General features: G+C 42.6%; 1 protein-coding gene across 3 annotated transcripts; it reads left to right on the forward strand.

Moving 5' to 3' along the window:
- Nucleotides 1-874: 874 nt before the first annotated feature.
- On the forward strand, nucleotides 875-26,742 carry maml1 (mastermind-like transcriptional coactivator 1). Of its 3 annotated transcripts, XM_074649562.1 has the most exons (6): nucleotides 875-1,458; nucleotides 2,384-2,705; nucleotides 14,051-15,424; nucleotides 19,293-19,574; nucleotides 20,420-20,549; nucleotides 21,563-26,742. In XM_074649562.1, the coding sequence occupies exons 2-6, from the start codon at nucleotides 2,391-2,393 to the stop codon at nucleotides 22,594-22,596; spliced, it is 3,135 nt and encodes a 1,044-aa protein (XP_074505663.1). In that variant the 5' UTR covers nucleotides 875-1,458; nucleotides 2,384-2,390; the 3' UTR covers nucleotides 22,597-26,742. The 3 variants fall into 3 exon arrangements, with proteins under 3 accessions (XP_074505663.1, XP_074505661.1, XP_074505662.1); XM_074649560.1 differs by having other exon boundaries at nucleotides 876-2,705; XM_074649561.1 differs by having other exon boundaries at nucleotides 879-2,705; nucleotides 19,293-19,565.
- Nucleotides 26,743-26,952: the final 210 nt, after the last annotated feature.

A 26,952-nucleotide genomic window follows, 5' to 3' on the forward strand; every position in this document is an offset into this window, starting at 1 on the left:
TCTTGAGACAATTTCTTTGTGTGATAATAGCCCAATTTGTAACGCATTTCTTTCAATTTGTTGAGGCTATTGTCAGTTAATTCTTTTTTTTCTTTTTTAGACAAAAGGATAATATACAAAAAAAAAAAACAGGTGAACAATACCAGCACATACAGAACAGAAATAAGTGATACAAATACTTAAGAGCATAAAATGAGAATAATAGAAATTACTTAAAAAATAAAAAAACAGGAATGTATATATACACAGATATAAATATATTCAGTCATAGGAAAATTTAAATATATCAATTTTTTTATTTTTCTGAACTTCTTTAAGACTGTCAAACTTGTAAACACAAAAAAAGTAATAAAACTGTAGGTGAACTCTTGAATATTTTCTTTAAATTCACATAAAGATCCAGTTAAATTGTGGTAACATTATTATTTATTACTTTATTATATTGTATTGTTTTGTATTATATTGTATGTATAATATAATATTATGTTATATTATATTATATTATTATATGTTATATTAAATGATATATTATATTGTATAATACAATATAATATAGTATAGTATATTATATTATATTATATTATATTATATTATATCATATTATAGTATAGTTTAGTATAGTATAGTATAGTATATTATATCATATTATAGTATAGTTTAATATAGTATATTATATTATATTATATTATAGTATAGTATAGTATAGTATAGTATAGTATAGTATATTATAGTATAGTATAGTATAGTATAGTATAGTATAGTATATTCAAACACCACTGTTTGTTTTTGTTGTCAGTTAACTCATTACTCATTCATTACTTCCTGTTGGACGTCACCGAGTATTCCTCGCTCTCTATTGGCTGTCCGTGCTGTCAGTCATCGGGGAGTTGAAGGCGGGATCATTCCTGATGTCGCTGAAAGAAGAAAAAAGAGAAAGTTTCCAAGATGGCGGAGTAGCGCTGGAGACAATAGAACTACTACAGTTAGCTCCAGAGTTAGCCCGCTGTAACTCCGCTCTAACTCCGCTCTAAAGACCACACATAACCCGACTCGGGCTCGGCCAGGCGGGAGGAGGAATATATCTACAACCGGGAGAAACGGAGGGAGATAAACAGATAAACAGAGAGAGGATGAAGCTGTATTTAAACGGTTCAGGCAGCTAGCCACCTAGCAGCTAACAGCTAACGGTAGCCCGTCTAACCCATAGAGTTAGCAGTTAGCAGCTAGCCACCTAGCCTGCTAGTGGAGCTAACATTAGCCCGTCTAACCCATAGACATAGAGTTAGCAGCTAGCAGTTAGCAGCTAACAGTTAGCAGCTAACTGCTAACTGTTAGCCCGTCTAACCCATAGTAACAGAGTTAGCCGTTAGCAGCTAGCAGCTAGCAGCAGCAGGATCAGCTGTTAGTCAGTCAGAAGCTGTAGAAGCTGTAGAAGGAGCGGACAGCAACACGTTCACAGTAAGTGAGTTTAAATCAGCTCATCTGGAGAGTCTTAGCGTTGGTGTTCTCCTCAGTGTGAGATGAATATAATATAAATAATAATCATGTTATTAGCTGATTATCAGCTGAGCTGCAGAGTTAGTGGAGTACTTATCCAGCTAACATGCTAACTAGCTCTGTGCTAACCGAGCTAACTACTTTAATACTCGAGCTACAATAAAAGTTTGAGCCGAGTTGTAGCTCCGCTGTGATGCTCCACTGCGGAGAACACTGTCAGGAACAGACACCTGGAGGGGAAGCCAGAGTCTAACGGGAGATAGCTCCAGAAACAACCTCATATTAATGATCTATTTGAAGGTTTTTAAGGAATTTTCGACGCTCCAACTTTGATTAGTGAGTGGAGGAATGTTGCTGACTGAACCAGCTCAGAGGAGTTAGTCTGGTACACACACAGCTCTCTGCTTCATCCTTCAGTCAGTTAACATGGGAATGAAAAATATGAATTTACCATAGAAAGTTTTTGCAAAAAGCTTTGGTTTGAGATAAATCAGAGATAAATCAGAGGTGTTTTGTGGTTAAACTCCACCAGACTCCAGCAGCTCTGCTACTATCTTTAACACAGCAAGTTAAAGGAGCTGATGTTTATAATGAAGTTTATAGTGGTTAGAATCAGGAGGCTGAATGGTTTTGCACCCAGAAACCTCAGTGTTTGTCTCCGGCAGTGAGTCGCTGTGACTGAAGGCCATTAGCAAGACAAAGGTCGCCTCCATGGAGCCAGCAGAGGAGTCTTTGTAGAGGGCGAGGGGGGTGTAGAGACGCCCAGAGGGACAGAGACACAAAACACACTAATTCAGCATTTTATGGACGAAACCTGAGCCGGGGAGTTTTTTTACTACGAGTCTTTTATATTGATGATGGCGGATTTTGTTACACCGCGACACAGCGCGGTGATGGAGAGGCTCCGCCGGAGGATCGAGCTCTTCCGGCAGCATCACAACAGCTGCGAGAGCCGCTACGAGAACGCGACGCTGGAGCGGCTGGAACTGGAGAGACAGCAGACCTTCGCCCTGCACCAGCGCTGCCTGCAGGCCAAGGCCAAGCGGTCCAACAAGCACCGGCAGCCGCAGCCCAGCGGAGACCAGGCCGGCCAGAGAGCGCAGGGAGGCGGCGGAGGAGGTGGAGGAGGAGGCGGTGGAGGCAGCGCGGAGCTCGGGGAGAGCGGAGGGACGGCGGCGGAGCAGAGCAGGAACAGCACCCTGATAGCGGTGAGTGAGCACCGGACACAAACACACACACTACTACTGGAGGGGCATTAATAAACCACCAAGAGGGACAGCTGGAGGTGCTTCAGGCAGAGCTCGGAGTGGCAGTCTGAATCAGTTATTTGGTATTTGCAGATTGCTTTAATCAGGAATGCCAGCGTGACTCCCACTACAATACTATCACAACATGTGTCTCATGATAATGGTGGTACAAACAGACTGTTGTGTGGTCACATACAGCAGAGCACACATCAGTGACCAAATAGTGAAGAGTTACTGCACTTATCCTCATTTAACTGGTGCGATTACACCAGCAAAATCAGTTGCACTAGAGCTAAACTAGTTTGCACAACCATTGTTTGTCTTTTGAAGGTCTCATTTGCTATTTATTGATTAGTTTACAATGCAGAAGAGCAACGTTGCATTCACACCAAGACTGGTGTGTGCTCTGCTGTATGTGGCCAGACACTGATGTCTGATGTGGACCAAATAGTGATGGGTTACTGCACTTATTCTTATTAAACTGGTGCGATTACACCAGCAAAATCAGTTTGCACAAGAGCTAAACTAGTTTGCACATCCATTGTTTGTCTTTTGAAGGTCTCATTTGCTGTTTATTGATTAGTTTACAATGCAGAAGAGCAACGTTGCATTCACACCGAGAGCAAAGCGAATTTTCACCTCGCTTTACTCGCAGGCGGTATCATTTGTGTTCATTCGCTCTTGATGCTCCGGAGAGGAGAAGGAGCTCGTCTCCATAGATACCAACAACTTTTCTTCCCTCCATCAACCATGGAAGAAATAACCACTGTTGCTGCTTTGTACATGTTGTGGAAGTCCCAGATATGTCAGAAAAACCAAACGCCGTCGTGTCTGGGTTCATTACATCACCCGGCGGCGAGCTGTATTCACATACAGTGACATCACACTGACTGTATCTAGCAGCCACACGTCGCTACTGCGGTATGAACCCAGAATAAACAGATTGTGCTGTGATTTAGTATCAATAAACAGATCAAAATGGTGCTGAAATAACTATATAATGATGCTGATTAGTAAAAACTCAGAATTCATGCTTTGTCAGGTCCGTTACCATGACAACAAGCAGACAACTTTTAAAATGCTTGTTTTCTGAATGGAGTCTGGATGGATCAGTGCCAGGCTATGCAGCTGCTCCATCAACACTCAACATAAAGTCATCTAGAGACGTTGTTGTTTCTACCAGAGACAGTCTGTGGTTTCTGCTCTCTGTACAGATATGATGGACTATCTTAGCTCTGGGTGACCACAGACACATACAAGATTTATTTCCTCCATCTCTGATTCAACAACGACAGGAGGACAATCTCAATGCCTGGAGGCTTTCACCACACAGCAGCACGCAAATTTCTCGCTCAAGTTGAAATATTTCAACTCCTGCACAAATTTGCGTCTATTTGCCTCTTTGCATCAACTTTGTATGTAATTACGCTGCACGGAAATTTCACTTCACTCTTGGCGTGAATGCGCCACAACAAGCTCAGCACAGCAACACTGTTTATGCATAACTTTTCGCTATGTTTATGCCGAGCGTCCACACTACTCCGGGTTTTCGAGCCCCTAAAACGGAGACGTTTGAAAACGCCGCTGACGCCATTTTAGTTGAGTTTTAGTCTGGACGAACAAAAACGGAGAAGTTTGAAAACGATGACGCAGACGCCCACGTTTGCTACCCGATTGGATCCTATCAGTCATGACATGTCCTTCCCTGACTCGTCGCGCCACATCCCATTACACGTTTCCAGAAGAAACTTTATTCAGTGTCAATGTAGCCTTAGTGCCCTTTTGACCTCTATCCCCTTTTGTTTCAGTATTTGTTGCAGTATTGGTGCTGAAACAGTTATTCAATTTAGCTGATTGACAGAAAATTTGTTTATCATTTAACTAATTTATTAGATAAAAATGGCAAACTTTTTTTTACAATCAGTGGCTTTTCTGTATCGCATAGTTTAAACTGACTCACTTTGAAGTCTTATGATTGTTGTTCAGACTTTTGAATTGGGCATTTATTCTTGTTCTAAAAAAACAATTCATAGATTAAACAAATTTATTAATTAGTTGTACCTGTTTGCATCTACTTAAAGGTGCTAACTGGACAACAACTAGATCTTAATTATTCATATTTCCTCATGCTGTTAAAGGCTTGTTTACATCAGGGATGTTTGTAAACACACACAATTCTTATTTATATATCTCTTATTAAACTCTTCAATAATAGTTTATATAGCAAAACAAAAGCATCATATTTAAGTATAGTGTCGGATAAATGTATTAATGTAAAGGTGTTAAATCTGTGTTGATTAAATGTCAGATTATTCTGACCTGTCCAAAATTGTGCAGAGTTTCTCAGTTTGGTTTGTAGTTTTACTCCTTTATTGTATTACAGCCTGTTAACGTCTTCATGTTCTGTCTGAATCCAGATAGACTGACTGTGTGTGTGTTAGCAGAAACTCAGCTGTTAGGAAACAGAAGAGTCTAAAGTCCGTCTGATAGTTGAGTCTCTCAGCAGGTGATACTGTCGGTGGCATTTATCAGGTTTTAAACTGCAGCTCAAGACACCAAACAGGCTGCAGGTTCAATCAAACTGTGTCTGAATTGACCTACAGAGAGGAATTCAAACTAATACCCAAATGTACCTGCTGCTCTGGAGACTTTCATTCATACTTTGCAAACATTTCAAAACCATTGTGGGGGATCTGGTGGTCCTCCCCCAGAAAATTTTTAGTGTCAGAGATTTTGTTTCCTGCATTCTGGTGTCTTTAAAAGAATGAAAATAATAAGTACACTGCAACAATATTTTATGTTCAACTTTTAATTTTACTTTTAATTCTCAGGAATATTCATCGGTTTTTATTCACTCATTCAGTATTTCTTTATCTTTCTCCATTTCTCTCTCCGTCTCACTGACTGAAGGTCCTTTCAGACACATCGCAACAACGCCACCACTGACCTCTGAAACCCGTTATTTTTAACGGCGCTTTGCTGCATCGAGCAAAGCCCAACTTTTGGCGCTGCACGCTGTGATGTTAGTGAGAGCAGCTCAAACTGTGCTGTGTCGCGAGCATAGACCTCTCTCCTTCGCCGGGAAACTACACTAGATGTAGCTGTATTGTCGTCCGGGTAGAAACAGTAGAGATTATAGACGCTGTACAGCGCTAGAAACAGGTTGAGATAACGAAAAACTGTTTTAATGCAGATGAATTCACCACATAGTTGTTCTCATTCATATGTTTTTCTCTTTCTGTTGTCAGACAACTGAACCGGTATGAAACAGTGATTTCATCGCAGCAACCAGCAGTTGTTGTCAAGCTGCTGCTCTGCTTATAAAATCGTTATTTTCTAATCGTGGCGTCGTCTGATTATATCAACATAAATGACATCCACTCTGCTGTGTGTAAAAATAATAAAAAATGTCTAATGATTTTAATTAGTTGTGGTTTTAAATATTAATAGCTATTACAGACTGTGTGGGCTAAAAACAAACTAGAAGCCTAATTCTCCTTTACAATAATTCACTACATGTTCAAAATCAGGCATGAAACTCATTAAAATACATTAGAATCGAGATCAGTGTATGTGATGGAAAAGTGGTGTTAGAAGCTGCTCTGGAGGTTCATACACATGTTCTGTGTAGTATTAACTCTCAGTGTATCTGGTTCATAGTGGATCTGCTCTCAGCAGCAACAGACTAACAGTGACTCTGGAGTCCTGAGAGGTGACTCAGTATGTACAGAAACCCCCCACCGCCCCCTCACAGCTGACTCATCACTGAGTGTTGGTCCTGACTACTAACAGGAAACGCCTCGCTGTCGCTGCTGGTGGTAATAGTAGTAGATAAAGTACTTTTATATAGATTTATATGGTATTAAATTTGCTGGATTAGCTAAAAATATGGATTCTTACAGAAAAAAAATCTTTTTATCCACAAACTGTATATAAGAAGTGGACGTTGTCACCGTGACGTCACCCAGTGGTTTGTGGACTGCGGTTTTGTAGCCTTGAGCATTTTGGCCGTCGCCATCTTGGTTTGTTGGCCGTAGCCTCCTTGGTTTGTTGTCCGTCGCCATCCTGGTTGGTTGGCCGTAGCCTCCTTGGTTTGTTGGCCATAGCCACCTTGGTTTGTTGGCCGTCGCCATCCTGGTTGGTTGGCCGTAGCCTCCTTGGTTTGTTGGCCATAGCCACCTTGGTTTGTTGGCCCTTGCCATCTTGGTTGGTTGGCCGTCGCCATCCTGGTTGGTTGGCCGTAGCCTCCTTGGTTTGTTGGCCGTAGCCACCTTGGTTTGTTGGCCCTTGCCATCTTGGTTGGTTGGCCGTCGCCATCCTGGTTGGTTGGCCGTCGCCATCTTGGTTTGTTGGCCGTAGCCTCCTTGGTTTGTTGGCCGTAGCCACCTTGGTTGGTTGGCCCTTGCCATCTTGGTTTGTTGGCCGTCGCCATCCTTGGTTGGTTGGCCGTAGCCTCCTTGGTTTGTTGGCCATAGCCACCTTGGTTTGTTGGCCATAGCCACCTTGGTTTGTTGGCCATAGCCACCTTGGTTGGTTGGCCGTCGCCATCCTGGTTGGTTGGCCGTCGCCATCCTGGTTGGTTGGCCGTCGCCATCCTGGTTGGTTGGCCGTCGCCATCCTGGTTGGTTGGCCGTCGCCATCCTGGTTGGTTGGCCGTCGCCATCCTGGTTGGTTGGCCGTCGCCATCTTGGTTGGTTGGCCGTAGCCACCTTGGTTTGTTGGCCGTAGCCACCTTGGTTGGTTGGCCGTCGCCATCCTGGTTGGTTGGCCCTCGCCATCTTGGTTTGTTGGCCGTAGCCACCTTGGTTGGTTGGCCCATGCCATCTTGGTTTGTTGGCCGTAGCCACCTTGGTTGGTTGGCCCTCGCCATCTTGGTTTGTTGGCCGTAGCCACCTTGGTTGGTTGTCCGTAACCACCTTGGTTTGTTGGCCGTCGCCATCTTAATAATAACACTTCTACAATGAAAATATTTTAAGCTTGCATCAAAAGTACAGGTCCAATAGATGGACCAAAAAAACATCTTAATGTCCTTTAATTTCTGTTTGCATACCTGCCAACATACGTACAGTGATACTTATTGTTCTGTGATGATATCGACCAGTAATATTGGCACATAGAAGAATAAACATGAACAAAAACACAGTAAAAGTCAAATAAATACCAATGATGAAACTGTAAAACAAGAATTTTAGTACAAGACACAAAATATTCATGCTGAAAGAATGCAATGAAACTACGATAAGCTGACGTAAACACTCCAGATATTTTGGATTTTTGTGGCAAAGCGGGAGACAAAACTTTCAGCATGAGTCACTCTGAAGATATTTAGAAGCCTTTTTATTTCACTGTGATGTTAAATATGCAGACTTGATTGTTTTAGCCACAACAAAGACTTTCAGTATCTTCTGAGCAGACTCATCTTGGCTGTATTCATCATTCTGCTTATTTAATAGTCTATTTTTACATTCTCAAAGACGGTTACTGTGTACGTTGCAGTTTTAGTGTGTTATTAACGGTCCTGTCATGTCAATTTAACCTCTGTGTCTCTGAATTAACAGTATAATTGATTTTAAAAGAGACCTTGACGGGTCACAAACACCAGAGCGAACGTGATACTTGGCAAAGAAACTCAACTTGTTCTGAAAAAAGACGTAATGTGTGTCTGTTGATATAGTTTGATCATTAAGTCAGTTTAAATTTAAAAAATACTGACAAATCTTTCCAATACCTGTAATTACAGCACATTGATTTTGTTTTCATCCATCCTTTTCATTAGTTGTTGTATAAACATTGTTGTTGCCCCGGGCCGCCAGCTAAAGTTGCTATTATTAAAGAAAACCTCAAATCACAGTTTGAATCAGTTACTTCACCTTACTTGTTTTCAATACTTTGCAGTTGTTTTATCAGAGTGAATGCGCAAAATAGACCCTGAATATTAGATTAGACATCTCAGCTGGTATTTAAATGATTGAAATGTCTTTTATATGATGTATTCAGTCCAACCAGTGAACCTGGATTCAAACCCCCAAACCTGCTGAAGTGTCCTTTAGTCATCCACTCTGACCTTTGACCTGTAAACTCCCTGTAGACAGAGAGACAGCTGTACAGTTATTAGAATCATTACTAGAAATTAGCTAATTAGGAAATCTTTGCAATCAAGTCCCAAGTCCTAAAATTTGAGTTTGAGTCCTAAACGAGTCATAATGAGTAGTTCTTCATGGTTCTCTCCTGCAACTTGATTGGATGCCATCGGATCGGTTCAAACAAAGTGGACCTGAGGAATTAAGTGTAAGATAATCAAATGCAAGTCCCAGTAATAATCACCAAAAATAGATTCTAGAGTAAAAAACAAAACAAAATGAAAAAACACGTCTTTTCATGGGATTCAGCAAAAAACAACAAAAGATAGAAATTCAGTTTTTCAGTTAATGAGTAAATCCTCTCCCCCAACAAACCAATAAAGGATCTCTCAAAAGATAAATAAACCCAACATCTCCTCCGGTATCGGGCAGTTGATCATCTTCGTGCACACACTTTTTCTAAAACAGACTTTTTAATCTTCCAGCTATGAGGGGAAGTTATCAAGTATTTTCAAGTCAAAAGAATCAAGTCCAAGTCACGAGTCACTGGTGTTAAAGCCCAAGTCCAGTTGAAAGTCTTTCTCTGTTGTGTCAAATTCAGTCTAAAGTCCTCAAATTTGAAGCTTTATTCATAACGTTGATATTCGAATGACATGTTTTTATCTAACAAAGTATTCTGCTTCAATCCATATTTGTCGGCATTTAGCCTTTCAAAAACAACATTTTCACTGCAGTCAAAAAACTGTACTGACGAGTTATACTTATTAAAGAAAGTTGATTTAATTAAAGACTAACTCATTTAATACAATCAATGACTTTATTCAAAATGAGGATTTTGTTGGAGGATTTTTAAAAACATTTTTTTAGGGTGGTGACATAAAATATGATGACAGTTCTCAAAGCTTCATTCGCAAACCTCAATCATTAGTTAGCAGTATAGTAGTAGTATTAGTTGTAGTAGTAACAGTGGTATCATTAGTTAGCAGTATAGTAGTATTAGTTGTAGTAGTGGTAGTAGTATCATTAGTTAGCAGTATACAGTAATAGTATCAGTTGACGGTGTTACCTGACAGGTGAAGCTGTCTATAGACTCCAAGGACTCAAATTCCCAGCATGCCACTGCTCAGTGCTTTGTGGCCTCCCCCCACCCCCTCCACCCCCAGTAGATGGCAGTACATCTCTTGTTGCACCCCCCTCCACCACCACCACCATCAGTCCTGTAGCCATGGTAACGAGGAGGAGGAGGAGTCAGACCAGTATTTCAGGTTTAAGAACTGTGAGTCACTAGAGTTTCCTTTTCCTCGGGGCAGACTCTCTGCTCTCACTCTCTCTCTCTCTCTTTTCTTTTTGGTTTCCAGTCGTCTTTATTTGCGTGACGAAAAATGTCACACGGTCCCAGAGTTCATGAAAGTGATGTTTTCAAATGTTATAGTTTTAACCCAAAAAAAACAGAATAAATTCTCATTTGAGAAGCTGGAACCAGTGATTATCTACCTCAAATGATTAGTGGATTATCAAAAGTGTTGCAGATTCATTTTCTGTCAATCGACTAATTGATTAATTGACCGTTCGTTGCAGCTCTTGATCCAGGGACACACATGACAGTACCTAATATAACATAAATAAATAAGCATCATATAAAGCTTCCCCTCGGTGTCAGGTCTGCCCGTTGGAGAAGGAAACTCACCTTAAGCCAAACACAAACAAACCAAAGACCCAGAGGCAGCTTCAGTATCACTACCAGGTTGTTAACGTTGCTGCTGACTCCTGAAATTGAGTAGTAAAATCATAAGATAAAAGTAGAATCAGGGCAATAATACAAATTGTAAAAAAAGACACACAAATTATGTAAAAAAAAATTGACAAAATTACTCAAAAAGTATGCACACAAAAAAAGCTTGTTTATTATTCTAAAGTTGCAGTTTGATTTCTATCAAACAGTGCACGTATTGTATGATTTCCTGCTGGGGTGAAATGCAAAATTATTATTTTTTTTTTGTACACAAAATAGTATATTATGAAGATTAATATGCAGTAAGCACCTTTAAAGTCTCTGCAAACCCACACAGGTGTGTTTACCTACTTTGACTAACTAGATATCTGCTCTGATCAGAGTAGAGAGTAGAGTAGTATAAAGAAAAGAATAAATAAATAAGTTATTTTAATTAAAAAAAATCTCAAACGGCAAATCGTGCAGAAATGAATAAATAAATACATATATTTAAAAATAAGTGCAAAAATAAATAAAAGATAAATGCAAATTAAAAATGTTAAAACTAATAAAGTGAAAATTAAACAGAAGAATGTATTTATTTATACATTTATTTATTTCTGCATGATTTTCACTTTCATTTCACCCTGTATTTATTTACCCAAACTTATTTATGTATTCATTTCTTCATTTCTTTGTAAAAAGGAGTGAAATGCAAAGGGACAATTATGCATAGATAAATAAATGCATGAATACATAAATAAAGACATACATTTAAAAATAAATAAAAAATAAATGAATAAAAAATAAACAACAAAAAAGAAGGGAATCATTACAAAGATAAAGAAGCAAATTAAAACAGAAATACCAATTTGTCACATTTTATCAATTAATTAATGGCTACATTTATTTTTTTATATTTTTTGATACATTTAATGGCATATTTATTTATTTATTTATTCATTTATTTTTTTAATTTGGCAGGTACCCAAAGGTTCCCAAAATGATACAAGGGCTGCAAAACAGAAAATAAATAACACAAAATTATGTTTATATGATTAACTTTTTAATCAATCCCAGAGCAAGTCACCGGTGCTGCTGAGGTTGGGGGTCTGATCCTGTTCTTACTGTGTATGTACTGTGGTTTAAGCCTCAGTGAGCCCAGTTCAGGACTGGATCTGTGTGCACACAGTTAAAGTTTTATGTAGTTTATAGTCCAAACTGTTGCTGCTGGTTTCAGTTACTGGCCCGAGTTTAGAAGCCAACTAGTCTGTCCAAATGTTTTGATGCTGCCATTCTGGCACCAGTCGAGCTAATCAGGAAATTCTCAGCATAGTTTGAGGAAGACGTCACCGTTCTCCACACTGTGACGCCACTATGCTCATGAGCCTGAAACATTTTATCTTCACCTCCTTAAATAAACATGTACTGTCAGGATGCTTTGCAGGACGGATAACCGTTCAATGTTTGGTGTTTTATTCATTAATAATCAGGTTGGTTATCTGAGGATGTATTCTCTTTTACAGTCTGTTAGAGAGGCAGGATGTTGGCTACTATTTTATCCCACCATTTATATCTGTTTGAGTTTTATTACTTAAATTACATGGATTTAATAACGTTAGAATCAGCTGATCTGATGTGGATCTTTGATTAGTTTCAGTTAAACATTTTCAGCTTCTGAGGATGTCGGTCTGTCTTTCTACCACTTCGTTCCACACTGAAAGATCCTAACAACTGTTGGATGGATGGTGATGAAATGTGGGTCATCTTTCATATTCCCCTCAAGATGAATTATGATAACTTTGGTGATCCTCTGACTTTTCATCTAGGTCAACATGTTAATGTGTCCAATACTTTGGTTTATGAGCAAATACCTGCAGAACTAAAGACATTCCCATCAGCCTCAGCTGTGTTTACTGCTAGTAAGCTAATGTTAGCATGCTAACACAGATGGTGAACATTAGAACTGCTAAACGTCAGCACGTTATGTTGCATTCACACCAAGAGTGAAGCAAATTTTCGCCTCGCTTTACTCGAATGAGTTGGACCGCCGGTATCATTTGTGTTAATTCATACTAGATGCGCCGGAGAGGAGGAGCTTGTCTCCATAGATACCAACAACCTTTCTTTCCTCCATTTCCTCCATCAACCATGGAAAAAATAACCACTGTTGCTGCTTTGTACATGTTGGTGAAGTCCCAGATATGTCAGAAAACCAAACGCCGCCGTGTCTGGGTTCATTACATCACCCGACGGCGAGCTGTATTCACATACAGTGACATCGCACTGACTGTATCTAGCAAGCCACATGTCGCTACTGCGGTATGAACCCAAAATAAACAGATTGTGCTGTGATTTAATATCAATAAACAGATCAAAATGATGCTGAAATAACTACATAATGATGCAGATTAGTAAAAAGTCTGAATTCATGCTTTGTCAGGTCCGTTACCAAGACAACAAGCAGACAACTGATAAAAAGGTTGTTTTCTGAATGGAGTTTGGATGGATCAGTGCCAGGCTCTGCAGCTGCTCCATCAATACTCAACATAAAGTCATCTCGGCATAAATACGGCAGCAACGTTGTTGTAAACGGATCAAAATTATGCCAAAATAACTACATAATGATGCCTATTTGTGAAAAGTCTGACTTCATGCTTTGACAAGTATGACCACAATGGAAATTTAAATATTTCAACTCCCGTGAATATCCTCTTTATATATACAAAGTGTTGTTTCCATCTGTCTGTCTCTTCTGGTTGTAAACACCAGAGGGAGCGTCACTTGTATTCACCTGTTGAGACTGAACAGGTGTTGAGATCTATCTGATAATCACAGTTAAAAGTGTTTGAGGATCATCTGATGTGGAGGCAGCTCTGAATGTTCCCATCAGATCCGGTGTTGTCCTGCAGAATGAACGGATCTGATCTGCTGACTGCTCTGAGGAAGCTCTTTGTTATAACTGCATTATGTAAGCTGGCCTGCAGCTGATTCTATTATCGGCAGCAGCTCACAAGCTTTTTTACTCCCAACGTCTGCCGGATCATAACCCAGTCCATCCAGCTGCAGCGCCCCCTGCAGCTGGAAAACACACCCTGCAACATACTGAAATAGAGATGCTGTCATAATTCAACAGCTGGCTTTGTTACTCAGCACTCCCAAATATCCTCATTTCATGATGCAACCGTCTAAATTAAGAAAAACAGTTAAGAAATAAATTGATCAGATTAATCGACTAATCATTGGTCATTTCTTTTAAGCAAAAATGTCAAACATCCACAGGTTTGAGCCTTTCAGATGTGAGGATTCGCTTTCTCGTTTTTTTTAACGCGCAACAAAATATGTGAAGTGGAAACTATAAATATTCAACCTGTGTTCAACCAAGTGTTGGAAGTTTTATAATTTATGTTTCTGGACTCCAACTGTAAAAGAACCCTCAGTTTTGATGATGAACAGTGGTGTTGATAACGTGTTACTGCTTTTATAACGTTGAGTGGTTCTGTTTGTTCCTCCAGCTGCAGGAGACGGTGAAGAGGAAGTTGGAAAGCGCCAGTTCTCCGCTGGGCAGAGATCAGGTCAACGGTTTCAGCGACAGCTTCCCCCCCAACAAGAAGGCCTGTCTGGACAACGGCACCTCCAACGGGTCGCCCCTGGACTCCAAGCTGGGCATCAGCGACTCTCTGAACTCTAACGGGAACCACGGGCCGGTCGGAGAGTCGACGGACGGCGGCAGCAGGGAGTCGGTCTCGGACTTCCATCGGAAGGAGATGAAGCAGGAGCCCGATGACATCCTGCCCATCATGCCGCCGTCAGGAGGCGGCAACAACAGCCTGTTCCCCGACCTCAACCTGAACGAGCAGGAGTGGACGGAGCTGATGGAGGAGCTGAACTGCTCCGTGGCGTACGAGGACATCCAGGACATTCTCAATGACGGCTTCGAGGACCGCAAAGACCTTCTGGACCTGGCGCCGACTCCGGGTGGTGCTGGGGCGGTGGGAGGAGGAGCAGGAGGAGGTGGGGGAGGCGGGGGAGGCCAGTCATCCCAGGGTCAGCTTCCTCCAGATCTGGTCAGCGTTAAGACGGAGTTCTCTCCGTCATCAGTGGCGTTCGAACAGGACTCTCGCACCGGCTCCCCCCACGTCAGGTCCACCTCCTCCGGGCCTCCTCCTCACCCCACCAGCTCCCCCGTCGCCTCCTCCTCCGCTTCGTCCCCGGCTCTGCCCCCATCCCAGCCAGCTCCTCCACCCAGGCAGCTTCCCTCCAACCACCACCTCCCTACGGGCCCCCCGGTTCCCAAAGACCTGTCCCCGGCCCAGCAGCTCCAGCAGCTGGCCGCCCAGCAGCAGAGAGCCCAGCACCTCCACGGCCAGATGCAACACAAACCGCCACAGCCGGGGGCCAAGTTCCACAACCCCCCCCATCCCCACCCCCACCCCCCACCTTGGCCCCAGATGGCCAACACCTCTCAGAGCCCACTAGGGGGCGCGTTTGGTATGGACAAGCCCACGAGCCCCTCCCTGTACCCACAAGACTTTAACCCCAATGCCCAGAAGCAGCTGCTGATGCCCGGTCAGCCCAACAAAGGCCCCCCCAAGGCGGGGCCCGGCAGCTACATGCCGGGGCCCGCCGGACACCCCAACATGATGGTTCACCCTACGTCGGGGCCGCCCCTCAGCCACCCGCCTGCGCCAGGGGCTCAGGTCTCGGCCGCCATGCTGAACTACAACAACACCAAACCTCTGTCGCACTTTGAGGCGGGGCCCGGGCTACCGCGGCCCCCCAACACCCAGAGCCAGAACAAGGCGGCCCTGCTGACGCTGCTCCGACAACAGCAGCAGATCAAACAGAAGAACAGCATGAACTTCCGTCAGCACATACCGCACGCACAGGTAAGAAACACACTCACAGTTACACCAGAAATACCACGTTACTGCTGTGGGAGGAAATCTTCAACCTATTCAAAATATATCTTATCAGGCGCCTCTATGATTTGTTTCTTGGTCAATCCTCCCGTACATTTCACAACGCTTCAGCTTATTAAAAATGGGACCTTCTAATTTCTGCCTGTCGGGGCGCCGCATCGTAGTCCCATCGTCCGCCGTGGGTCCGTCAAGCCCGGACAGCTGAGGCAGCGAGGCCGGAGGCGGCTCCAGCAGGGCGGAGTTCTTCATTCGCTCCCAGGCGTCGTTTTGCCGCTACTAGTCCTCTAGTTAATCTGTCGCGGAAGGCATCGTTCTCTCGGGACGGTTATAAAAATATATATTGGGTCGCCAAATATTCCTACTTGTTAATATATGAGCGAGTGATTAAGAGCAGGCAGAGCAGGTCAAGTCTATGTGTGAGAAACACTGCTTCTGTTTCTAATCACTTCTACATTTATATTTAATTTGTATTTCACAAAACTAATATTTCTGTTGGTTATAGGTACTGAAATATTCTTCTCATTGAGTCGTTAGTTGTACAGCAGATTAAAAGGCTTTTGAAGCAGTTATTTTGAAAAAATAAACTTTTTCATGTGAAAGAATGATATATTAAAGGTTGTTTCATAAATTAGTGACAGTGTTTGTTAATCAGACAGTGTGATGACATGTCTATAAAACAGCTCAGTTTCTTGTTATAATGAAGAGGTTTTTGTTTCCCGGCACAAGAGGGGGAATAGAGGACAGAAACATCGGTATCGGCCCAGAGTGTTTGCAATCAGTGCATCCCAACTTTAAAGGCTTTAAATAGATGTTTTTTTCCTGTTGAGAGAGTTTTTCCCTCCTCAGCAGCAGATGCTAACTGTAGCATCCGTGCTAACATCACAACTCTAAAACAACAACAACAGTACGGACTGATCAGAGTGTTCCTGCTCTGCTTTCATAACCAGGCCGGCAGCACATTCCTGGACTGTATCACACAAAGGCCTTCATACCGCTTCACTCCCCAGATCTGAATAAGGTCTGCAGATCGTTTCTCTAAACTGTTTGATACTAAATTCTTAGGATACAGAACATGATCCCTGTTGGCATTAATATTAAATATGATCTATATATATCATGGTTCAGCTTCAGACGGGGTCTAAACTCCCACTCAGCGTTAGTGGACTGATGGAGTCTGAACAATGAGGGTCTGTTACAGCAGCAGAGTCTCCTGCTGGCTGGTTCTGTTAAGACACAGCGACTAGAAAACTCTGCACCCAAAGAAAGAAAAAGACATTTCTCTTTCCTACAGGACACATGGGGGCGGGGGGGCGGCTCTATAAATCAGGTTTTTACTGACTCCAGTCTGTTGTCTTTGACTGCTGGTCAGATCAGGAGGAAACTGGCTTTCTTTATAGTGTTTAGCTTTAACTTGGCTGCACCAGGAGAAGCACTGTAGTTGTAATCCTTCTAGCGCCCCCTACAGGCCACACTGACACCAGACCAGACGACAAAATGTCAATCACAGATTTCATCAGATTTACAGGCTGGATGAGAGAGCTGGGTGGATCTTTGTCTGGTCCAGTGCATAAAACTGGTTTGATTTTATGCAAACCAACTGAACATTGTCATTATGTAGGGGTGTCCCGATTCTCCAAACCCACGATTTGATTTGACTTTCGATTTAAACATGTCGTTGTCAGACTGTGGCGTCTTGATTCGTAAAGATCAACAGTTCATTGGTTTTATGCCCTGACAAGTCATTAACACTTTCAGATTCTTCTTTAAAAAGTGAACTGAACTCCCTTTTTATTTAGAAAGTATTTCAAAAATTAGACTGCCAAGAGTCTACAGTATAAAAAGCTGCATCTTTTCAACATCAGTATCTGTGTGACCCACCTCAGTACATAATCATTTAAAAAACAACACATAAATCCTTCTGCAGTGCATTACGAGTCTGCTATAATTAGGGATGCACCGATACCACATTTTTGTTGTTCTGTCGGGAGATGCAGTGACTTAAAGTTAAACCAAGTAAGAGTAGCGCTATGATGAGTAAGGCAAAGTGAATAACTACTAACTAAAGTCCGCTAGCCGTTGGACTCATTCATGCAGTGTAAAATACCACAGACACGCAGGAAGTGTCCTGGGTATCGTAGCGACAGGGACGGCCTGCATTTCCCATCATGCCTGCCTAGTCCTGAGTGCTTTTGATTTCGATGGTCGAGATCGGAAACCGATTATGACACATTCTGGAAAATGAAAAAGTAGCCGACGTCAGCAACAGGTGCCGACGGCATCACAGCGCTAGATAAAGCTAATAAAGAGATGGATGGAGCTTTACAGGTTGTTGTTAGTTGACCAGCTTTAGGACTCCACAGTGAATGTTGAAGTTAAACTGGCCTGTAGCTGGTTGTACTGGTTTCAGTCCAACAGGTGCAGATGAAGACCAGTACAGAGCAGTTAGCTGAGTCGAGGTGAAGTCGCTCTGCAGCAGGGAGGCCTTTTGTTGAGTTGAGGTGAAGTCGGTCTGCAGCAGGGAGGCCTTTTGTTGAGTTGAGGTGAAGTCGGTCTGCAGCAGGGAGGCCTTTTGTTCAGCTGCTTCAGACCGGTCTGGGCCCCACGCTTTAACATGACTCTGTGTGTGTGTGTGTGTGTGTGTGTGTGTGTGTAGCAGCTGGTTGCTAAGGCTCATGGGGGGGTGAAGGGAGGCAGTGACAAAGCAGCCTTTCATATTCTCTCTGTATTTAAATATAGCTGCTGCTGCTGCTCTCTGCAGACGGGACGCTCTGTTCCTGCTCAACTTTACTCAAAACTTATACTAACATATACTTGTTAGGCCTCCATACAGTACTGTCTGCAGTTGTTGGAAGTACTCAAGTACTGTACAAGTACCTCATATGTGTTGGGGCTGGGACGATTCCCCTATCTCCCGATTCGATACTATCACGATACTTAGGTGCTGATTCGATATGTGTTATGATTTATTATGATTTTTGTTAACTTTTTTAACACTAGACCATGGGAAAAAGTTGAATCATACACTTCTAGTAGGGTAGTATTTGAGTCTATGTGGAGGTAGAAGGAAGTTACCTCTTTTATTGTTGTAGTCTGAGTAACATGACGTCATATCCGTTCCGTATCCGTCAACCAAAACAAACCTCAGAAAGTAGAAAACGTTTGAGTGTCGTCGTGGATACGACCTGCACCCTCCCATGTTAAATCCAGCGTGGTAAACACTACACATCCAGTAAAGGATGGAAACACTTTGGGTTTCTCACATTGACAGGAAAAGCAGAGCTACACAGAGCAGAGCTAAAGCTGCACGCTAACTTCTAAAAAAGGCCAAAATGTGTCCAAAAATAAGTCTGAATAAAAGTCTGAAAAATGCCTGAAAAATATCCGAAAAAAAGTGTGGAAAAGTTGCAGGAATGCATTGAAACGGCCCCGATGGAGCTGACCATGGATGGATAAAGAGAACGGAGCTGACGGGAGAGCTAGAGACCACCTTGGAGAAGTTAGAGGAAGTAGACACGTGGGACTACGTCCGCTTTTCAAAACCCTGGAATCTCTTGAATGTCCTGGAATTTGACAGGTTGTAGTTGTTATGGAAAACTGTTAAACCGTATAAATATGGAGAATATGTTTTCCAACAGCTTACATAGTTTTGTTACAGCAGATCTAAACTCTGCTTTTAGACTCACAAAAAGTTTTTTTTAATGGAGTAACAAGGAGCAGATTGAGGTGTTTCGACACAAATTAATCGGACTATCTCTGACATAACGGACTGAACCACCTCTCTCCTGTTTCCGGCTCATTCATAACTACGTCCTCTTAATGTGTGTTTCTCTATCAGGACCAGAACTCCTACCCGGCTCCTCCGCACGGCCCGGGCCCCACCAACACCATGGCGTCTGCGCCCGGAAACAACGCCATGACGGCCCAGCCGGGGGCGAACGCCATGGCGGGTAACCATGGTAACGCAGCGTACCTGAGCAGCCAGGCGGCGGTGGCGGCGGCGCTGAAACAGCAGCAGCAGCAACAACAGCAGCAGCAGCAGCATCAACAGCAGATCCTGGAGCAGCAGAAGCAGCAGTACATGCAGAGAGCGCAGCTCATGGCTGAACAGGTAATCATGGTACATAAATATGCTACTTTTCCTCATTCATTTATACTTCACCAATCAGACTACACCATTTTATGTTGTTGTTATTTAACACTAGAGGGAGCTGTTTGTCTGTAGAAGCCTCCTGATGTGAAGCAGCCAGAGTGTTATAACCCGCTGCGGTTTCACATTTTAATCCTTCAAGATCTCAATCAAAACAACAACAGAGGGAGTTTGGTGACGTGGTGAAGCAGCGCGGGATCATGGGAGTTGTTGTCTTCATGTCAGTCAGCTTCTCCTGGTTAGGATTCCTTCAGTGTTCATCATTCAGGAGGTTTTTATTATCAGCAGAGGTCTCCTCCTCTCCAGAACAGACTAAATAAAAGCAGCTTACGTTAAAAATCAGTGTTTCTCCGACGCTGTTCGGCAGTTGCAGGACATCCCGGAGGAGCTGCGAGCCGAGCTGACGCTAACATTTGCTCAGCTTGATAACTTCAGATCAAGGAAATCCTTCATCCGGTTAAAATATAGAGTTAAAAACTACAAGTGTATTATAAAATTTTTTTTATTTTATTTTGCCTAAAATGGCTCTTTTGATAATAAAGATTGCTGACCCCTGGTCTAGTGGTTTTAAAACAATTGAATGCGGAAAGTTACATATTATACCTTTTTAAATTCAAACTTTAAATTAACTTTGACTAGAACCTCATTATTATCAAACTAATAACTGCTCGTTTGCTGACAGTTAATTTAATTTAATTCAAGTGTAGTAATTTCTTCTTCCAGCCGGAGCTGCTGCGTTACTCCCCAGTTTTACACCGTTGTGTTGTTTCTAGATAAAACTTCTGATGAGTTGTCTGTTGTGTCTGTCCGTGCAGGAGAAGCAGCGGCAGCAGGACCAGCAGCTGCAGAGACACCTAACCCGACCTCCCCCACAGTACCAGGACCAGCCGGGGCAACCGGCCAATCAGAACCCGTTCCCACAGCCGACAGTCAACCAGTTTACAGGTAGGAACAAGACGAAACTCTGGTGCTCTTTTGATAACAGCCGCTAGCTAGATGACGCTGCAGGTAGCACTACTGCCATTTTGGACTGAAAACGCCAATGAGTCTGTGATTGTTGATTGTGATTGTTTTTACAATAAAAAGTAAGGAAAACAGTTGCATTAAAAAAAAATCAAAACCTGAAACTAAACTGTGAAGTCATCAGATCAATAAAATAATATTTTTAATTGATTGCTTTGCAGTTGAGGTTTTAAAGATTCAGGTTTTTATTTAGTATTTTCTATTTTATTTGCTTTAGTGCAACAGAAAATATTGAATAGATCTCAGAAAACACTTTTTAAATTTCATTTTCTGGGTCAAAAACTATTTTTTCAGGTTGCTCTGCACTTTGTAAATTAATATTAAAGAAAGGATAAATGACAGTCAGGCGACCACAACAAGAGCTGCTGTTTGGTAAAATAAAGTGTCATTTTATATCAGGACCTGTTGATCCTCAGAATGAGTCTGTTTGTTTCATTATAATACTGTTGGATCACGTTGTTGTTGTTGTTGACAGACAAACACTTCTCTGTCTGAATGTGTAAATGATGCTCACCGCTGATTTGAATGTGAAATAACAGAAACTGTTCTGACATGGAGCCGCTCAGACTGATGTTAAACTTTCAGCTGACACATTAAACTGACATCTAATGATAATCATTAACAGCTTCTACTACTGCTGGATAGTTAATAACTTTATGGTGCGTCGTTGATAGCAGCATTTATAAAACACTTTAGAGGAAGTTTCACTGAGAATCTCCTGTTGCAGTTGTTTTTTAAGCCCTTAACAAGGCTGCAGCCAACTCAGCTAGTTTTCAATGCTGGTATCATATGAAACTATTAAACCTGATACAACCTCAAAATCGTAAGTTGCGTTAAAGAAATAAGTAGCATTCAAACGCGTTTGTTATCATCACGTTAACGTTGACGGTCCTAAATGTAACATTTAGTGATGCTGTTGTGTTTCTTCTTCACAGCTTCCTCTCAGTCGATGGTCAGCATCGGCCCCCCCCCCGGCTCCCAGCGCATGTTCCCTCAGAACCAAGGTATGATGGGTATGAGCATGGGTCAGGGTGGTGGGCCGGCAGGCGGTGTAGCGCCGCCCTCGGCGGGGAGCCAGGGTGACCTCAGTCTGTCGTCCTGCGGGGGCGGAGGAGGCGGCGCCGGCGTGGACGTACAGCAGGTGCTCTACAACAACATGAACCTTCACCCCAACCACCCGGGCCACCCGTCCCACCCGCCCCAGCAGGCCGGCCTGCAGCGCCAGCCGCTGGGCGCCATGAGCGCCGCCTACAGGCAGAACCTTCTGGCTCAGCAGCAGCAGCACCTGAAGACGCAGCCCAACGCCGCCATGTTGAAGCAGCAGCAGCTGGCCGCTGCTGCCGCCGCCGCCCGCATGCCGGGCTCCATGCAGAACAGTATGGGAGCCAACCTGCCCGGCTCCATGCAGGGCGCCGCCTGGCAGCAGCAGCTGGCCAACCAGCCGCCCTCCAGTAACGCCGGCCTGCCTCCCAACGCCTTCAACAACCAACCCAACACCTTCCACATGCAGCAGCAGTCTCGCATTCCCAAGATGCCGCCTGGCGCTGCGCCCTTTGGTGCGAACTCTGGCGGGCGTCCTATGGGAGGTCTGAACCCCGCACAGCAGATGATGCAGACAAACATGGCGGCCGCCCAGCAGAGGGCGCCGCCCAACCCTCAGAGCCTCGGCCAGCCGATGGCCAATCAGCAGCAGACTCAACAACAACAGGCCAATCAGAACCAGGCTGTCCTCCCCGACCTGGCGGCGTTCGGACAGCCGCAGGGCAACGGCCGCCAGGGACTGCAGTGTAACCAAGGATACCAGGTGAGCAGGACTGCCAATCAGCAGCAGCAGCAGGTGTCGTTTGGATACAACGTGGCGTCGGGGAGCTTCGCCGGCGAGAGCGAGCTGGTGGACTCCCTGCTGAAGGGTCAGAGCACCCAGGAGTGGATGGCCGACCTGGACGAACTGCTCGCCAGTCACCACTAGTCCGACGCACCTGTGCACCTGGAGCACCTGAACCCTGCTGAGCTGAGAGGCTGCACTGACGAGTCGCTGAGGACTTTCTGACAAGATTTCTGTTTCCAGACCGACACTGTTGTGACGTGTTGAAAAAGATGCAGACAGGAGGTCGGAGCGTTAGCGTTAGCCACCCAGCTAACGATGAGACCAGCCAGCTGATGGTGATGTTTTCTTCACTCGCCTCCCTCTATAAACATCTGGCTGGCAGGTAAAGTCATGAAGGTTGTTCCTTCAGACGCTGATCAGTGGTCGAGCTGTTCGCCGTCCTGATATCACGGTTATCACGGTAGAATTATATCACAGATATATGAGCCCGCTGCCGGATCCATTGCAATGCAATGAAGAAACAGTTTGGTATTCCTGCTGGTTAGTTTAATTCCCACAGCGTGCAGCAGTCAGTCAGCTGAGCGCTGGAGGTTAAAAATCCATCAACTGACTCACTGGGTAACAAATAAAACCAGTTCAGTCGCAGCTGAAGCCCTGATGTGTCGAATGACACCAGGCTTCATTCAAAGATCTGACAATTTAACGATGAATTGCTCTTTGCAGATTTACACATGTGGTAGAACAGAACTTTTAAAGCCTTTTCTAATTCTCCAGGATCTTCTGGTAAATTCAGCATCTATAAGTGATCCGCTGAACAGGAAGTTCATCTACAAAATAATCAGTTTTGACAAGTTCAGAGGGTTGGCTGTGAATGGCGTTTACCCGCACGCAGTCACGAGTTTAACTAGTTTCATCCCGGGAGAAAAATCTCAGAATTTCTGAGACTAAAGTCATAAATTCAAAAGTCAAAAAAGTTGTGAGGGTTGACCAGGTTTCTGTTTTCATAAATTTAACAGAATATCTGTTTTATGAGTTAATATCCACCACATGTTTCAGTTCTGTTTCCACCTCGTGTGTGTAAATCTGTAAACGAGCGACTCCTCTGAGCTGCAGACTGACGTTTGATGTTTGCAGATAATAATTGGTGTGTAAATATCTCCTGTTGCACACTGCAGTGTTTATCGATGACTGGAGACTGAACGGAGGAGTCGTATTAAGACTACTGAAGCTATGGCTCAGTGCTAAACCACTGTACCTGCCCCCCCCCACCCCCCCACTCCCTCAGAGCGCCACCTGCAGACCGTCGCCGTCACTCGGTTTCAGAAACCTTGAACGGTTTTAGTTTTTGGGAGGATGAAGTGAAATCACTCTTTAAGAAGCAGCCGATTGTTGCACAGAGAATTAACACACATTAGCATTATGTGATCCTTTTAAAGGACCATACTGCTGTTTCTGCATGTTTTACTACAAATCACAAATACTTTTCGGGGCTTGACATTAAGCTTTTTCAGCCAGTTGTCGGGCAAGTAGATGAGATGCCCGACAGCCAAACTTACCTGTCTGAAATGGAAAAAGTAGACCTATTAAAAAATAAAGAAAATCAACAGGGATTTAAGCAATTATTATAAGTTAGTAACGCACAAAACATACAATTAATAAAACTCATCAAAACTGTATCGGTCAGTCTTTGCACTGTTTTACAAGATTACATTTGAACACATCATGATAGTGTTATAATTTACCTTCGCCTAATGCTCATTTTTACTAAGAGGAGCATGAACGCACCATAATGTAATCATCCGTTAGCATTACCTGTGGGCTCCTTATTTACACTGGTGAAGTTTCCTTAAGGGATTTCTGACAGGTTTAGGACACAACCTACTTGGTGATGTTGTGGAAAAGATCGTGGATTGTCTCATAAGTCTCATATTGTAAAAAGTGAGATTTTCAGGTCTTGTACATTATTAAACAGGTTTATGTTCTATATAAATACTGTTAAACTATCAAAACGCTCAATATACGGAGAAATACACACAGCCCGTATTCAGAAATTGTGCGTTTGAAACGGGCCTTCAGGATTTCTGTCCATTTGTGATGTCACAAATATACAATATTTAGACCGTTACACGGTTTTAAACGTAAACATTTTAAATGTGTCCCAGTTTATTTCCTGGTTGCAGTGTATGTGAATAACATCAGCTGACAGGAAGTAAACATGGACCCAAACTGTTGCCTAGCAACGCAATTCGGTTGCATTTCCATTGAAATGCACTAAAACGGAGCGTTTCAGACAGAGGGTGAATACAGGTATATTCAGGCTGACAGTATGAGGAAAATAAAGTTTTTTTTGAACATTACAGCATGTAAACATGTTCTAGTAGAAACACTAAATACAAGTATGACCCTGGGATAGGAATATGGGAGTTACCTTTAAGTTACATTATGACGCATTCAGGCTCTATTCAGTAAAATAAATTCTAACGTTATGATGTGTTCAAATTTAATCTTCTTCTGAATCTTAAAGATTTAGTTTTTGTCGAGAAACTTAAAGCAGATCATCAGATATTAATAATAAATTTGCAAAAACCAGCATGCAAACGGTAATAAAGGAGTGTTTTTGTGTTTTTATTTTTTACTGTGGTATCAGGTATCGAGAATCGTGGAATTTCACTGGTACCGGTATTGACTACTAAATTTCTCAGTGTGTGTTTTCAGTCACTTCGGTATAAAAATCAACTTGCAGAGAGAGAATCCATCACATCACGTCTGTAGTTTTATATTACTGTGGTATTATTTTACCACACGATGTTACTGTGATGAAATTTAAAAGCAGACATGGTGGCTGAGCCAAATTCAAACAAGTTCATTTTCATACCGTAGGGAAATAATCTGGCAACACAACACTGTTATTTAAATATCTGAAACAATACGGCGTGTTTAGTTTATGGAAATGACCACGGATGGCACGGATCGGCTGAACTTCTGTGTTGAGTATTACAAGATAAATAAATAAAAAATTAATAAAAAATCATCTGCAGGGTGTCGTTTGCCCTCCAGCTGCAGAAAATCTTTATTTAATTCAGATTCACCAGACTGAATTATACGATCGACAAATAAGTTAATCAGAGAAACTCTTTGACTTTGTGTTCATCCTCAGTGAAAGTAGTCGCAGTAAAACATGCAAAAAATCAGTAATATGTTCCTTTTAAACGTGTGTGAAGACAAAGGAAACGTGCTATGAAAGGTGCACACAGACCAGCAGAGACACAGGAGACACTGTAGATCCCAGTCAGACATTTTTTCTGTTTGTTTAAAATGTAAATGTTGTCAACATTAAACCGAGTCAGAGCTCCACTTCCTCAACAGACCAGAGTCCACCTGTGTGTGTGCAGGTGCCGATGCTTCATGAGAACACACTTTAAACTTTAGTTGTTTGAAACTTTCTGGCTTTATTATGAGGTGAAAAAACAACTTCATTTGAGTGTCTTTTACCAAATATGAAAATAATTCCCAGAGTGGATCAGTGAAGGAAAAGTTCCTGCTTGAAATTCTGACTTTTTTCAGCATTAAAAATGTTTTTGAACGCAACATTTTCTCAAATTCAAAAAGTCGCCTTGTGTTTCCTGACAGACTTTAAACTGTTAAAACTACATCCTGTCAGATCGGACGGCGGACGATGAATTTAACGTTGAATATGGACTGGGGTTTAGAGTTGTGTCCTCATGGTTCTCGTTATATAAATATAGTCGGGCCTTCGCTTTACGTCCATATTCATCGTCTGATTCATCGTCTGATTCATCGTCCGATTCATCGTCTGATCTTCTCAGTTTGCGTCTCCGTCCTTTTTAAGGCGGATCTGTGACCAGGTCGTGCTGTTATTTAAGGTGGAACTGTGACCCGGTCGTTCTATCTACTGTACTGTTCTTGACTTCTTCAAAGAAACGTTTGTGTTTTGCAGACATGTTGTGTATTTTATTTTGTAATGTTATTATTGCTATAACGATAGCTTGGGGCTGGTTTTCACGTGTTCATCCAAAATCGCTGCCGATCTCCTGACGAATCTTCAGCTTCCGGCGGCGTCGCTCGGCCTCCCGGCGTTCTCTGGGTTTAACTGTGTAAATGTCTATAAATATATTTTTTTGTATGTATGTATGCCTTACCTAATGATCTGGAGAAGATAGATGTTATTTTTATATATTGCAGCGGAGTTTTTGTAAGTATTTTATACTTTTGATATGGTTCTCTGTAAAACAAGAGTATTATGTAAATATAGTTCTTTAGAAACAAGTCTGTTATCCGTGTGTTTCTTCTGTGTCGACATTGAAGTACTCAAAGAAGTACTCAGATCATCTAAGTAGTAATACCACAGTCTATAAATACTCCATTACAAGTTAACGTCCTGAACTCAAGTAAAAGTACAGAAGTATTATCAGCAACATGTATCAAAAGTAAAAGTACTTATTAGTACTCATTAACCTAGTTAACTGTTTAAACTGA

The sequence above is a fragment of the Sebastes fasciatus genome, chromosome 10, assembly GCF_043250625.1.
Source record: "Sebastes fasciatus isolate fSebFas1 chromosome 10, fSebFas1.pri, whole genome shotgun sequence".
Lineage (NCBI taxonomy): Eukaryota > Metazoa > Chordata > Actinopteri > Perciformes > Sebastidae > Sebastes > Sebastes fasciatus.